Raw genomic sequence first — 14,405 nt, forward strand, 5'->3', positions numbered from 1 at the left:
GTAGGTGAAAACATCCTTCCCAGTGATAGCAATTTTTTTAAATGACTATCATTTTTTATTGTTTTTTTTACATGAATGTGCATCCTTGCAATTGGTAGATGTGGGGCTTGTGGACTAGATCCCTAGATAAAATCTAATTTTTCTCTCCAAGAGAGGGTAAATTAATTTAGCATAGGTTGGAGTTTTCTTTCTTAATATCCAAACTAATGCATGTTAGGCTTGGTCATTGGAGTGCTTTGTCTAGGAGTATACTTTTGCAAAGCGTTAAATATGGAGCAATCCGCAGGAACATTCTGCTGGTTACTATGGAACTTTTGCCGCTTTGCGTGACGTAGCATATCATAGCACAATGAAGACAAATCAGACCCCGGAGCAGCCTGTCGTGCAAGCCCAGTAGATCAGGTCCTCCTGTTTGTTAGAGTGGATGATACAATTATGCGTTTGCAGAGAAGAGCATGTTGTGTGGCTCAATCCCCTATATAAATTTGTATCAGACGTGATCCCTGTGCTTGACCCATCATTGTTTTATATAAGTAATAACACAGCCTCTGAAGGTGCCCATCTTTACACCAAAATGCGCACTATTGAGCAAAGCAAAGATTTTAAAGCATAAAATAAATCTGTTTCATAACTATTCCATAGATAATTGGAAGGAGTGGAAGCATGTCTAATATGGTTTTTACATAACTTAACTATATTTAAAACTGCCACTTGCATAAACCTCTGTTAAGTTGCTTACCTGGGTGTATCTGTAGTGTAAATGCATAACAGCTTTAGGTTATGTCATCCGTGACATAAGAGGAATGTGGTAGGCATTCCTTTATGTGGAATAGTGATTTGCATGTTATGACCATGCATGTATGTGTAGCCAACATTTTATGAGCGATTTGGGGTTATTCATTAAAAATCAATATGGGAACTCCGGTGCAGAGTTTGAGAAGAGGTCATTTAGACACTCTGGATGAGCATTCTGTTCTGCATTAATGTTTCATTGATGCCTAGATCTTGGTTGGTGTATTGAAAATGTCTTTTTATGTTAAATTCTTCAGAGTAGCTAGGAATGGGCAAAAAGGGCAGCTGCCAATGAGAAGGCTATATAGGGGTTCAGCTTAGTGTTCCTTGTCTTAAAATTCGGGAAGCAGAGTGCAAAGACTGAATGAAGGTGTTCATGGGAAGTCAGTTAATGCACCAAGTAAATTAAGGGAGATACATGATTTCCACTGTTCTCAAAATTCTGTTTCACTACAATTCTGTGCAGTCCCTGTATTTGTGAAATGACCCTTTTTTAGTTGATCAGAACACAGCTAAAAATGTGTGAGTATCCAAATGTCCTGGCATTAGCACCCAGCCTTTTCTTCTAAGTGGCACTGACTTGCTCATTGATAACAATGGGAGAAAAGGCGTATTTTGGAAACATTTTGAAATTCTGCTTTTTGTGTTGTAAGGACTTGTAAATGTTTTGAGTTTTTTCTCCCTAATATTATACACATAACATGATTATTTCCTGGTGAGAGGGGGAGATTAGAACTGTACAAGTACTGTCATATGTACAACACTTATGTAAATGAACTCGTGTAAAACGCACTTATGCCTGTTTTTAATCAAGGGCTGGTATACAATAGGAGATTTTGAAGTGAACCTTCATGAAGTCAGCTTTTTTACGTCAATTTTGAATTTTTTGGTTGCATGTGTTAAATATACTGTATTTCCAGGACCACACTTATACAAAGTACATGTCTCCGGTAAACACTCATGAAAAAAATTACACTAAACATGCCTACTGTTGAGACAAAGACTTTTGTAAGTAAATTGAGTATTAGTAACATTATTCCTAGTGCTGTTGAATGACCCAGCAATGCCTCATTCATAATTTTTGCTGAGAATATTTAATTATCATGTGACAGAAAATCAGGCTTTCATAGGTGGTCCGTGATTAAAAGAAAAAATGACAGATCGTCCAAGGTTTATTTGCTGCAAATACTAATGCGTGCAATTAATGTTTTGATTAACAGTACCTTTTGAATCAAAGTGCATTTTTCTAGTGGTTGTTGACCCTTGTTTTTGCATTTATTTACCATGCTATTTTTGCTACCATATCTCCACACGCCATGCCATACTCTCAGATGGAAAATGTATGTTGAGAATTGTGGACAGACAGGATGTATGAGAAGAGGAGTATGTTTTTGGCCTGGGAAAGGTCACTGTTGTGTACATGTATGTTAGTAGAGGATTTTTTGTTTTCTTACAGCACAGGCAGAAGCTGTGCACGCTATTTCCTCCCACCATAATACACTATTGCATGTCACAATACCGACGGCTGCAGAGCCAGCCCCACCCTTGGACACGATGACTTCATGGCAAGCGTGTGCACTGCAGGTGTTCCCAATCCCCATGATCCTCCTTAATATTATATCATACGAATGAGCTCTGCAATAAATGACAAGGGTAACGAGCAAAGGGGAGCTCAGCAGTGCTGGGTTCGTTATACAAGACACTCACCATTTATACTGCTGTGTTTTAAATAAGGGAATTACATGAATAGCTATATATAGCCTATGAGGCGACATAGAATGATCACTCCATGCCAGCCACACCCCATAGGAAGTGTCATGTTATGACCATGGCAGGTGTTGGCAGGTAAACCTAAGCTATAGTGTTGCCAGCCTCTCGCTTACACTGCTAACCTATGTAGTTTATTTGGGTTGGGCTGAAATGTTTTCTCTTGCTGGTGTATCTGTGTTAGAGAGGTCCAAGTTGTCCATTTCCCCAGGAGAAACTTGGTGTGGTTGGCCTTCCGTAGTTTGTGGGACATAAGGTTTCGTTTGGACTTCAGCTCACCTTCAACTTCTTTTAACCTGTAAAATTTCGAGGATATACAGGATTTTACATGATGGAATAAATATCAATGGAGTCCAAAAGGAATCCCCCCCCCCCCCAAGTGTTTTGTTTTTTTTTGTTTGCCGCCTTTTGGATCAAAAGCAGGAAAGCTAGGTAGAAGGCTTGAACTTGATGAGCTTAGTAGAAAGACCTATGTTGCTATGTACACTGGTGGTATGGCTGTGGGATATCCCAAGCATGCCTATGAATGAAAAGTTGCATGCACATATTTTTCTTTTGTGGGAGGAGGTCTTACTATAACTAATATATATATATATATATGTGTGTGTGTGTATATGTATATGAGATATTTAGTATTCTTTCTTAGGCTAGTGTTTTCGTAATATAGCAGCGGACTATTTGTTGTTTAGACCACTCACGTGTTACTGTTACATGCTGAAGAAAATCTCCAGAGCAGAGAGACTATGCCAAGCAGCCTCCTACACGCTCTGTGCTTAACATAGATGATTGTAAGACAAACAGTACTGTCCTTTGGCACATAAGGGATGGCATAACACCATGGCTTGCCATACAGAGGTGTAGATGGAATGTACGTGGAATCTGCTGCAAGAGGAAGTGGTTTTTACACATTGCTTACCTTTGAGGGCTTTGTATCAACCGAGCATAGATCATAACAGGAAGTGTTGCAAGTTGTCGCTGAATACATTTTTGCTGTATGATAAATGCACTAAACCTTTTATGAAGGTCAGCCTTGAGGACTCGTATTCGGATGGGACCATCTCTTCCGTCAATACACTATTAAATTGAGATACATTGTATCCAGCAGACACGTGGAGCTTCTCTATACTTTGCTCTCATATTGGGCTATTTTGTGGCTGTGATGTGTATCTAATGCCATGAGGTTTCCTAAACACTCATTAAACTGACTTTACTATGCATTATACAGGGAAATTTTAGCCCATCTTGCAAGAGAAGCTCCCTGGGTTGCCCCTTCATAGTAAAGCCAGGGAGTTAAACTGCTAAACTCCTCAGCACCAAACATTGAGAGATTTTCTGTTTGATAACTATGCCGTTCGTTTTGTATTGTTGACATTGTGTTCATGCCTCGGCAGACCTACATGCTAATGTTGTAGCTTCAGCTATCCTAGCACACACAATAGCATCAAGTCCCAGGTTTAGAGTTATTAACACATACAAACTTGCATTAGCAACCGTATCCCTTTTGGCTATAGAAGGTTAGTGTATCTGTCTTCATTTTGAAATGCATATAAACTTAAATACTTATAAAATAAGGCGTGTATGTTTTCATTCAGAAATATTTATGTGAAAGTAGTATAAAACCTAGTAGTTTAAGAAATGTTTCTCCAAATGCTCAGTGGGAAAAAAAGTGCTCCTTTTTAATTTTAATCATTTTTTCTTCACAGGTACGGGTATTGGTCAAGGCCGCATCCTGCAGAGGTTCCCTGAAAAAGATTGGGAAGATAATCCCTTTCCCCAGGGGATTGAACTGGTTAGTATTAGTTTTCTCCCTATACATCATTTCATACATGTCAATTTCTAGTATTGTGTAGTGCAGAAGTACCCCATCACCCCAATGGATTTACCTTTTCTCCCTTTATAATCTTCTCAGTTCTGTCAGCCTAATGGATGGCAACTATCTGCAGAGAAGAATCTCCCAACATTTTTTATTGCTGTCCTTACTGACATCAACTCGGAACGTCATTACTGTAGCTGTTTCACCTTCTGGGAGGAGCTGGACTCCATACAGGTATTTTGCATGTGTTTTTTGTCTTTACTTTCTTGAACAAGGAGGGCATCTCACTTTTGAGATGTATGGCCTCTATTCTGAAGCTGCTCCCAAACTTCCCATGTGTACACACTAGACTTGGACGCCGGCAACCCTTCGTGTTCATCTTCGTGGGGAAAAAAATCTTCGTATGCCACGAATATTTGCACATTCCTGTGTTCGGTTCGTTTTTTGGTAGAAAGGGGTTAATGCAGGGTTAACGCTGTACTTCATTGGTTGATGGCAGACGAGCCCCCTGCTGGCGACCAATAGAGTCGCTCATACAGACTTTTAAAATCCTGGTGCAGCAACTTGGCCGGCAGCAACCACTGGTCTCCCCACTCCAACAGTTAAAGGTCCGTACAAGCGATTTTATTGGTCGTTAGTACAGACTTTTTTTAACTGTTGGAGCAGGGAGACCAGTGGTCTCTGCTGGCCAAGTTGCACTGTAGGTGAGTTAAAGGACTGTGCGAGTGAGCCTATTGGTCGCTTGCATGGCATTTGAACCCCTGACGGCGAACCTACGGATTTCTGCTGATGCCAGAGGAGGCGGCCGATAGAGTCGTTCTCACAGCCCTTTAACCCCTGACGGCGAACCTACGGATTTCCACTCCCGTTAACCCCTGCGATGCTGCTTAAATAACGGGAGCGGAAATCCGTAGGTTTGTGGGGCAGATCAATGGCACTATCCCTGAGTATCTCAACAAAAAAAGAAAGCTTCCCCACAGTTGCAAGTTGATATTTTTTCCCATTGACAAGTATTAATTTGCCCTGTTAAATCTGGGACTCACAACATATGTCTATAGTTTTTTTTCTTCTTCTCCAAAGTAGTGTGTAGGTGGAAAGCATACATGGACAAAAGAAAGAAAGAGAGAGAATATTTTAGTAGTTGGTGGTCCTTATTAGTAATGAGCAAAATAAAGCTGGGACTGAGAGTTGAATGGCTGATCTTCACAGTGCATTCTCAGATTGAAAAATAGATTACAGGCCGCGTAGGAAGACTCATAAATTTGATTGACTATGGAGATTGAATTGTTTTTATTTCATTTTAATTTCCAACAATGCTTAGAGGTGAGGAGTGCATGTTTTGGAATTAGATTACTGTGATTATCAAAGCTTAGGGGTTTGTATTGTGTCCCTGTGTTTATGCATAACACTAAGATATGGTCTCAGAATTTTTCACAAATTTTGAGGAAAAATAGAAATGAAGCCCTAATCTTCCCAGAGCCACTAGTTGAGCACTTCATGTTTAGCAGGTATTTGTAGACAAGAGATCTGCAAAGAAAATATGTGGTAAAGTAAAGATATATATTTGAAGCCAGCCTTGAGCTACTCCAACAAAAAGGCAAAGGCAAAAGCTGATGGTTTTATTCTTTGCAGGCCATTGTCGATCAGAGAGATGGCGAATCGGAGGAAGATGCCACAATAGCCTCTGCAGCTCAGCTTTATGCTCCCAAGACTCTGGTACTTGTGTCACGTCTGGATCATCCAGAGGTCTTCAGGGTAAGAATGAGGGCTGCTTTCTTGACAGACTGAACCGTGTTGTCATACTTACTGGTCCTCTCCTGTTATCTCTCTTTGGGATACTTTTTTTTGTCTGACAGTCGATTGGCTGTTCAAGCTCTGACATCTACTTATGTCTGCGGTCTTCTTTCGCTACTTCTGTAGTGGGGCACTCAATCTAGCAGTGAGTGACTGTTGACCACTCACAGTGACTTTTACCCTGAGAATACAGTAACTTCTAAAGTACAAGCTGCTTTCTCAAATTTGGTGAGCATTTAAAAAAAGCTTTGGCTTATTTTGGTTTATTTTTACAGGACTCTCTGGGCCTGATTTACACCATTTACACAGATGGCCTGAGCGTGTCACTGGAGAATGTCGTGGGAAACCTACTAACATGCACTATCCCGGTGACCGGAGGATCACAGGTTAGTACTACCTTTAGGACTATGCTTTATCTTTAAGAATGGATAGCTCCTTTAAAAGTTGAAACATTTTTCTAGCCTGTCATGTCTTGTATGGGAGGACCATGTAGTTTTGTGTGTTTTGTATGTTCTGTCTGACACCATGTTGATGTCTTTTTCTCCCAGTTGGACCAGGAGCAGAATGATGTGGTATGCATCTCTTTTAAATCCCAGACACACATTGCTTGGCTTGTTTCCCTCTCCTTATCACACCCCTGCACTTGCAACTGAACCAAAGTGGGCCATAAAAGCATTTTATAATAAAAATATATAAAAATGATGTCCTGTTGTTTACTGTTACAACAGCACTTAGAGACAATATTCCTTTTACCATCAGATATGGTCTGTGTGTGTCTTACTATTTCTCCTGATGTGACATGTGACCCAATGTTTGCTGCTTGAGTTAGGACCACTGTTGAAGTGCCGTTGTATGATGTGGGTTGTCTTTGGTTTGTTCTATCATTGTACAATGGGGCACGTTATAGAATAAGTCTGCATATGTTTGAATAATATTATTGTCCTTGATGATGTTCTAGTGTGAAGTTACCTTTAATAGATATAAGCCCAAAACAGCTTAAATTTTCAGAATGTATCTAGCGGTGAGGTGGCAAACCACTCGAGCACCACTTGATGCATGCTCTGCACATGTTTGTGTGTTGGGTAAAAATCACTATGGAATGAGAACTCTCCTCAAACAGCTACCTTTACCCTTTCTCCTAATGGTGTGTAGTGATTTCCCTATAACTGTGTATGTTCACTCCTTCACCCCCCCCCCCCCCGATATAAGGATTACCTTTCTTCTATCGGATCTGGCTTCCAAGTATTTGATTTCTCTATTTTCAATGCAGTGGAATTTAATTCCTCTTTCTTTATATAATACATTTTCCCATATCATTGCCTGTTGCCTATATGCACATCACCCTTTTCTCCACTTTCTTGTTAAAACGTGCTAACATCATATAAATCTATATGTCTCTTTCGGTACCCGCAGAGAACTATATCTCTTGGAGCTGGGGACCGTCAAGTCATCCAGACTCCGATCTGTGACTCCCTTCCAATTAGCAACTGCAGCGTGGCCCTGCTGTTCCGGCAGCTTGGTAAGAACCTTTATTCAATGCCTATGTTTATTGGCTATTCACCCACTTCCCATATATGCCTACTACCTGCCAAATCAGACAAAAATGTCATAGTTTCTCAGCCCATGGCATGTTCTACAGCTCTTATTAGAAAGCCTGTTTGCTGAATCCTAATTTCCCGATGTATTCACCGTTGCCTGATGTTCCAGGTTCATTTTCTTTGCTCTGTCTCCAGGTATCACCAATGTGCTGTGCCTGTTCTGTGCAGCCCTCACGGAGCACAAGATCCTGTTTCTCTCTCAGAGTTACCAGCGTCTGACAGAAAGTTGCCGTGCTTTGTTGGCGATAATGTTTCCTCTCAGATACAGGTAAAGCTCCCACTTTAATGGGATACAGTTGAGCTTTATTCAAGTTTATACTGTGAATGTTAAGATTTAAATGTATACATTTTGGCTTGTTTTTCAGCTTTACATATGTTCCTATCCTTCCTGCCCAGCTCCTTGAGGTTCTCAGCACACCGACCCCTTTTATTATAGGAGTTAATGCTCTTTTCCGAGGAGAAACACAAGAGCTGGTGAGAACATTGTTGTAATATTTTTAGTGTGCCCCTTCCCTTGCCCTTTCTGTCTTTGCTCTTCTGAGCTTTCTCCCTCACCTTCTCATGTTTGTTGGTTGAACTAAAGTTCTTACGCTAACAATGCTTTCATAAAAATACCTGTTTTTTTACACTTATTTGTAGCTCTACATATATTGTGTGTGGAAACATTTTACTTGAACACGTCAGTATGAACGTTTCTCCTTCCTGTCTAGTATTTTTAAGAAACATGGAAAAGTTTAGATGTCTGTTTTTTTTTAAAAAGAAAATATGCTTTGTGAATGTCAATGTAAAGCACTCTGCAGAGCCATATGGCCCTACCCTGTCAATGATTAGGGGGAGGTTACAGTGGTCTTCAGTACTGAACCCACCTGCTAGTGCAGGAAATCTGGTTAGAAAACAGCCACCAGGAAAACAGATAAGTCTTCAGTGGGTTAACGGTAAGAAAGGGAAACTTGTCTTGCAATTGGCTAATTAAAGTTCATTTAGGATTTACACATCTTCGTGTTTCACTCCTCTTTTAAATTTACTGTGATACTTTTGTCTCCTCAGCTGGATGTGGTGATTGCAGACTTGGATGGTGGCACAATAACAATTCCAGAGTGTGTTCAAATCCCATTACTACCTGAACCCCTCCTACATCACACACAAGACGCCCTGTCATTGGTGAGAGTGTCATTTCCCTTTCTATCCATATATATGCCATATGTGTTAAAACCGGCTTGTACTGAAGACTTAGTAGTGTCCAGTTTCCAACAATGATGACCTAAAAATCCATTGTGAAAGTGCGCCTATTTATTTTACTCCTAAGTGCAAACATTACTTTTGCTCTTGATCTGCAGAAAGTATCTGTGTAACACCCAATTCTCTTTCAGGTTCTAGATCCATCTCTACAGATTGCAGACCTTGCATTTCCACCATCTTCCATCACTGCCTCCACCCTTCGAATGCAGGTAATCTCTTTAGGCACAATTGGCTTGTAACTGTGTAGAGGATGTTCTTTTATTTTGATCACATTTATTGACCCATATAATATTTATGTTTTACTTTGTAATCATTTGTGTGCTAATGTCTGGGTAATTACCGTATTTGCCCGATTATAAGACGAGGTTTTTTCCAGAGCAAATGCTCTGAAAAATACCCCTCGTCTTATAATCGGGGTCATCTTATAATCAGACCTCAAATAGGTCTGACTATGAGACTAAGATCCAGATCCCCCGCAGCGATGCAGGGGTCCTGGATCTTCCTCCTGTGTTATGCCCCCCCAACTTACCGGTGCTTCTGAGTCCCCGGTGCTTAGTCCGGGCAGGGCCGACCCAAGACTTAATGACGCCTGGGGTGAAGTTTAAAATGACACCCCCCTTGCCGACGCCGGGGGGGGGGGGGGGGGCGGGCATCACTTTAAACTTCGCCGACGCCATTATGTACCCTCCCCCCTTTGCACTTACTGTTAAACAGTCCAGCGGCGAGTCTCCCTGCTCTGCCACGGTGCCGGCTTGTAATGTAATTGACGTCACTTCCGGCGCTCAGCATTACAAGCCGGCACCGAGACAGAGCTAGAGGGCTCGCAGAGGAGAGAGAGGGGCGCCGAGCGGCAAAGTGCCGCCCCTTCAAAAGTGCCGACTGGGGCAATTGCCCCACTTGGCTCCATTGTAGGGCCGGCCTTGAGTCCGGTCAGCGTGTAGAGCTCTACGCTCAAGCGGAAGTTGTCTACGCAAATCGTGTAGAGCTCTACACGCTGCCCGGACTAAGCATCAGGGACTTGGATGCAGGGGACCTGGATCCTCCTGTGTTATCCCTCCCCCAGCTTATCGGTGCTTCTGAGTCCCCGGTGCTTAGTCCGGGCAGCGTGTAGAGCTGTACGCGATTCACGTAGACGACTTCCGCTCAAGCGCGTAGAGCTCTACACGCTGCCCGGACTAAGCACCGGGGACTCAGAAGCACCGGTAAGTTTGGAGGAGGGAGGGAGTGTTAAATGGGGGGGGGGGGATAGGGCATTTCTGGAGGCAGAGTGCTCTGTTAAATGCCTTTTAACCCCCTTAATGCCACTCTGCCTCCAGAAATGCCTTTTAACCCTCTATGCGCCACTCTGCCTCCTGAAATGCCTTATACCTACCTATATGCCACTCTGCCCCGTAATATGCCTTTTAACCCCCTAAATGCCAGAGTGGCATATAGGGGTATAAGGCAATTCTGGAGGCAGAGTGGCACATAGGGCGGTCAAAAGGCATATCATGGGGCACAGTGGCATATAGAGGGTTAAAAGGCGTATCATGGGGCACAGTGGCATTTAGAGGGTATAAGGCATTTCTGGGGCAGAGTGGCAAGCCTGGGGGCAGATGTGCATAACTGCGGGGGGCAGGTTGAAAAAAAGGAAATAAAAACAAAAACAAAATATTTTTCTCAATCATAGCTTTTATTAACAAACAATTGTTCACATAGTTTACATGAATTAACATTTACTGGTAAAACTTTTTTCCTATAGGGTCGTCTTATATTCAGGCTTTTTCTTTTTTTTTTTCATAAATTAATATTCAGATTTGGGGGGTGGTCGTCTTATAATCGAGCAAATACGGTATATGCCATATTCAACGAATTGACCGTATTTTTCTATTTCAGGACATGGAAGTACGGGCTGTATTCCTGCGTCTCTTTGCTCAGATCCTGCAAGGGTATCGCTGCTGCCTTCAGTTGATCAGGGTCCATCCAGAACCAGTTATACGTTTCCACAAGGTTAATACGATATTGTGTGTGCGCGCAGCCTCTAACCTCCCGCTTCATGTATGCCCTAAATATATTACCTATCTATCTTTAGTTCATGGAATACATATAAATAATCCCTGTCAATTTCCCCTTAGGCATCCTTTCTTGGTCAACGTGGTTTGGTCGAAGATGACTTCCTCACTAAAGTTCTGGAGGGAATGGCATTTGCAGGGTTTGTGACTGAACGTGGACCGCCATACAGAAGCATTGATTTGTTTGATGAGGTAAGGGAAAACAATGTTAGAAACAGCACAGGCACGTTGTACGTGTTTGGTTATTTGTTGGGAGTGGTCTGGTCTTGTACTAGAACTGAGACAGATTCTCACTCTGTCATCTTATTTCCTGTCACCTTTATCCATATCTCACTCTATTTTACCATGTTCTTGTTTCCATTGACAAGCTGGTTGCCTATGAGGTTAAAAAGCTCCAGTATGAGGAAGGTTGCCAACAGAATGTCATGAAACATGTGCAGGAGCTAGCTGAGAAGCTTTATCGAAATGTAAGTGCTACGGTGTGACACTAGATGTCTTCTTATGGTGGCATAGTGTTTTGACCATTGAAAATTTAATGTCCCAATGTCCATCCTGTCCTCATCAGGAAAACCCCTACCCTGCTGTCAGTATGCACAAAGTCCAGCGACCATCAGAAGGCAGCCACCTTCGCCCCCAAGACAAGTGTTTCCCTCTGCTTGATGAAAGCAGTGTGCAGTGGATCCTTGACCAAGCGGCTGCTAAGATGCAAAATGCACCCCCAGCTGTTCGCGTGGAGAAGAAGTGCATGGTTCCTCCAGGGCCACCCATGAGTATGTGAATCATGTCTTGCCACATTCCCTCAATGTTATCTATCCCATTCTCATCATTGCTCTTAACAGCGCCATACCGCTCAGTACTCTCAATTTTAATGTTTTCTCTTCTTTCCCTCTATGTATATTGTTTTTCTGAGTAATAATGCCAGTGTCATCTATTTTTCCTAGTATAGTGGCAGTACGTATGGGTTGTTCTTTCCCCTTAGGACAAGCTTCTGAAAGACCAATCAAAAAGTAAACTCCTCCCCTCTTACCAGTAAAAGCCGGCAAACTGGAGGAGTCCTCAGTTCTTTCTTGTCCCTCGTAGGGTGAACAGCTTTGTGGATTCTTCTGATGGTGCGGCACACGGGTTGTTGCCGGGAGGGGTTGAGTGTTTGGCTGCGGTTTAAACTTCCCGGGTGGAAGTTCCGTGCTGCGCGCCTCGTAACTGGCTTACAGAGGCAGCGTTCACTCTATCCTTTTTGGCTCCGGAGAAGGAGCATGTGCAGCTGTGTGGAACGAACGCCCGGGTGGCTATTCTTCCACGGTGATCCTGTAGTGCGTTCTGAGCATGCGCGGGTCGGATCGTTTTTATGGCGCCAATTCTGATTATTTGGCAGCCTATTTAAAGCTGTGCAAACCTGACTGGCCACAAGAGTGTGAGTCAGGTCAGGTTCCCGTGTCACCAAGCCCCCACACGGTTGTCTTGCATTGGATTTTTAAAGTGTTTGGTTGCGGTTTAAAACTTCCCGGGTGGAAGTTCCGTGCTGCGCGCCTCGCAACTGGCTTACAGAGGCAGCATTCACTCTATCTTTTTTGGTTACGGAGGAGGAGCATGTGCAGCTGTGTGGAACGCACGCCCTGGTGGCTATTCGTTCTAAGGTGATCCTGTAGTGCGATCTGAGCGTGCGCGGGACGGTTCATTTTTTTGATGCTTTGGCAGCCTATTTTAAGCTGTGGAAACCTGACTGGCCACTAGAGTCCACACGGTTGTTTTGCAAGGGTTTTAATTGGGTTTTAGCTAAATTTAACCCTTCGTCTCCAGAAACGGACAAACCTGCTCCTCCTGCTAAAATAGCTGCTTCTAAAGCTAGATATCTAGCCTGTGCAGAGTGTAATATGCCGCTCCTGGACGGCTACAGAAAAATGACTTCCCAATAGTGTGCTGCGGACATCTTGGCAAAAGAAAAGCAAAAGACATGCACTCATTCTTATGCTGTTCCAAGATAATTTATCCCAGACCTTTCAGCATTTAAAGATGCAGCTAAATCTCCTGCACCTGAGTCCCCTGCAAAAGGCATTAAAGGCAGCATCGTCTGACCGTTCTTCGGGGGAATGCTCTCGCTCATTTTATGATTCGGAGAATGGATTTGGATTTCCGCCTCAAGAAATTGACACGTTTATTAAAGAAGTTAACTGCGTTCTTCAGTTTCAACTGAGAGCAACTAAGAAGGGTCTCCCCTATTCCTCCCAAATTAGTGGAATTGATGCAGAGGGAGTGGAATCACCCCGGCAATCAAGCTTTTATTTTTAAGCAATTCAAGTTTTAAGAAGATATCTAATGGCAAGAGCTTCCAAAGGTAGAGGTGCAAGTTGCACAGTTATCTAAGTAAAGCGCGCTTCCTATAGGTGAGATAGCGGGACTCAGAGACGCTATGGATGAGAGAGCCAAAACAGCCGTTAGGAGATTGTTTCAGAAGTAAAGCAGCGTTAGTGGGAGCAGCTGTTATCAAGCCCTGTTGATATATGGAAGGCGGATACAGCCTCTAAAGCAGACTTATGCGACCTGCTGTTTGAACAAGGAAGACCTTTGGAAGGCAAGAGAGCAGGGGTCGCCTGCTACACTTTCAGAAAGCATGGTTTTAGTCTACAGAAATCACATGAATATTGGAGTGGTATAGACAAATGTTTTTTGTAGTCTACAAGATCAGGGTTTTTCACTCTTCCTCGAGACCACTTCCTGTGTTCCTCTTATCTTACAAAAAGTAAGAACAAAGTTTTGTTGGCAGCAGTGTTGAAGTTGTTAGTGAAGGAACAAGTGCCCTCGGAACATCACTGGAGAGGAGTGTATTCTCTAATTTTTTTTTCGATTTTAAGACCATCTGTCATCGTTGTATCGCTTATCAACATTTCAGAATGGAAGCCATTATATCCGTTTCCAGCATCATCCGAGAAGGAGATTTCATGGTCACTATACACCTAAAAGATGCGTATCTACACGTCCCTATGGCAGTTAGTTCCAGGAAGTTCCTGAGATTTGCTATAAGAACAAAGAATGGCCTGAAGTATTTTCATCTCAAATCTATTCTTTTCGGTTTGGCTACAGCTTCTCTGTCCCCTGGTGGCGCAGTTGAGACGATTTAGCCGTCATCCCATATGTCAACGACTAAATCACCAACTGAAGACTTCAATAGCCTTTTTAGAACACGGATAAATCATAAACATAGTAAAATCTAATCTTACTCCATCCAGGAGAATCAATTTCCTAGGTTGCATTGTGGACTCTGTATTCCTCTTTTTGCACCTTTCTTCTCAGAAGATCACGCGGATCAAACCATCTGCAACGATATCCGATTTGTATAATCAGGAAAGCAATGAG

The 14,405-nt window shown here is 42.6% G+C and overlaps 1 protein-coding gene across 1 annotated transcript in view; it reads left to right on the forward strand.

Annotated features, from left to right (window-relative positions):
• Window positions 1–14,405, forward strand: part of LOC149298710 (myotubularin-related protein 5-like) — a 50,454-nt gene that overhangs the window by 13,622 nt on the left and 22,427 nt on the right. The window contains exons 2-14 of the mRNA XM_089487058.1: window positions 4,263–4,348; window positions 4,469–4,606; window positions 6,005–6,127; window positions 6,442–6,552; window positions 7,580–7,685; window positions 7,900–8,032; window positions 8,130–8,238; window positions 8,812–8,925; window positions 9,135–9,212; window positions 10,879–10,992; window positions 11,118–11,246; window positions 11,423–11,521; window positions 11,620–11,824. Coding sequence (XP_089343184.1) covers window positions 4,263–4,348; window positions 4,469–4,606; window positions 6,005–6,127; window positions 6,442–6,552; window positions 7,580–7,685; window positions 7,900–8,032; window positions 8,130–8,238; window positions 8,812–8,925; window positions 9,135–9,212; window positions 10,879–10,992; window positions 11,118–11,246; window positions 11,423–11,521; window positions 11,620–11,824 — 1,545 coding nt within the window. The remainder of the gene's footprint in view (window positions 1–4,262; window positions 4,349–4,468; window positions 4,607–6,004; window positions 6,128–6,441; window positions 6,553–7,579; window positions 7,686–7,899; window positions 8,033–8,129; window positions 8,239–8,811; window positions 8,926–9,134; window positions 9,213–10,878; window positions 10,993–11,117; window positions 11,247–11,422; window positions 11,522–11,619; window positions 11,825–14,405) is intronic.

Source organism: Sceloporus occidentalis, unplaced genomic scaffold (assembly GCF_023333645.1).
Source record: "Sceloporus occidentalis isolate IW3139 unplaced genomic scaffold, rSceOcc1.0.p SCAF_31, whole genome shotgun sequence".
NCBI lineage: Eukaryota > Metazoa > Chordata > Lepidosauria > Squamata > Phrynosomatidae > Sceloporus > Sceloporus occidentalis.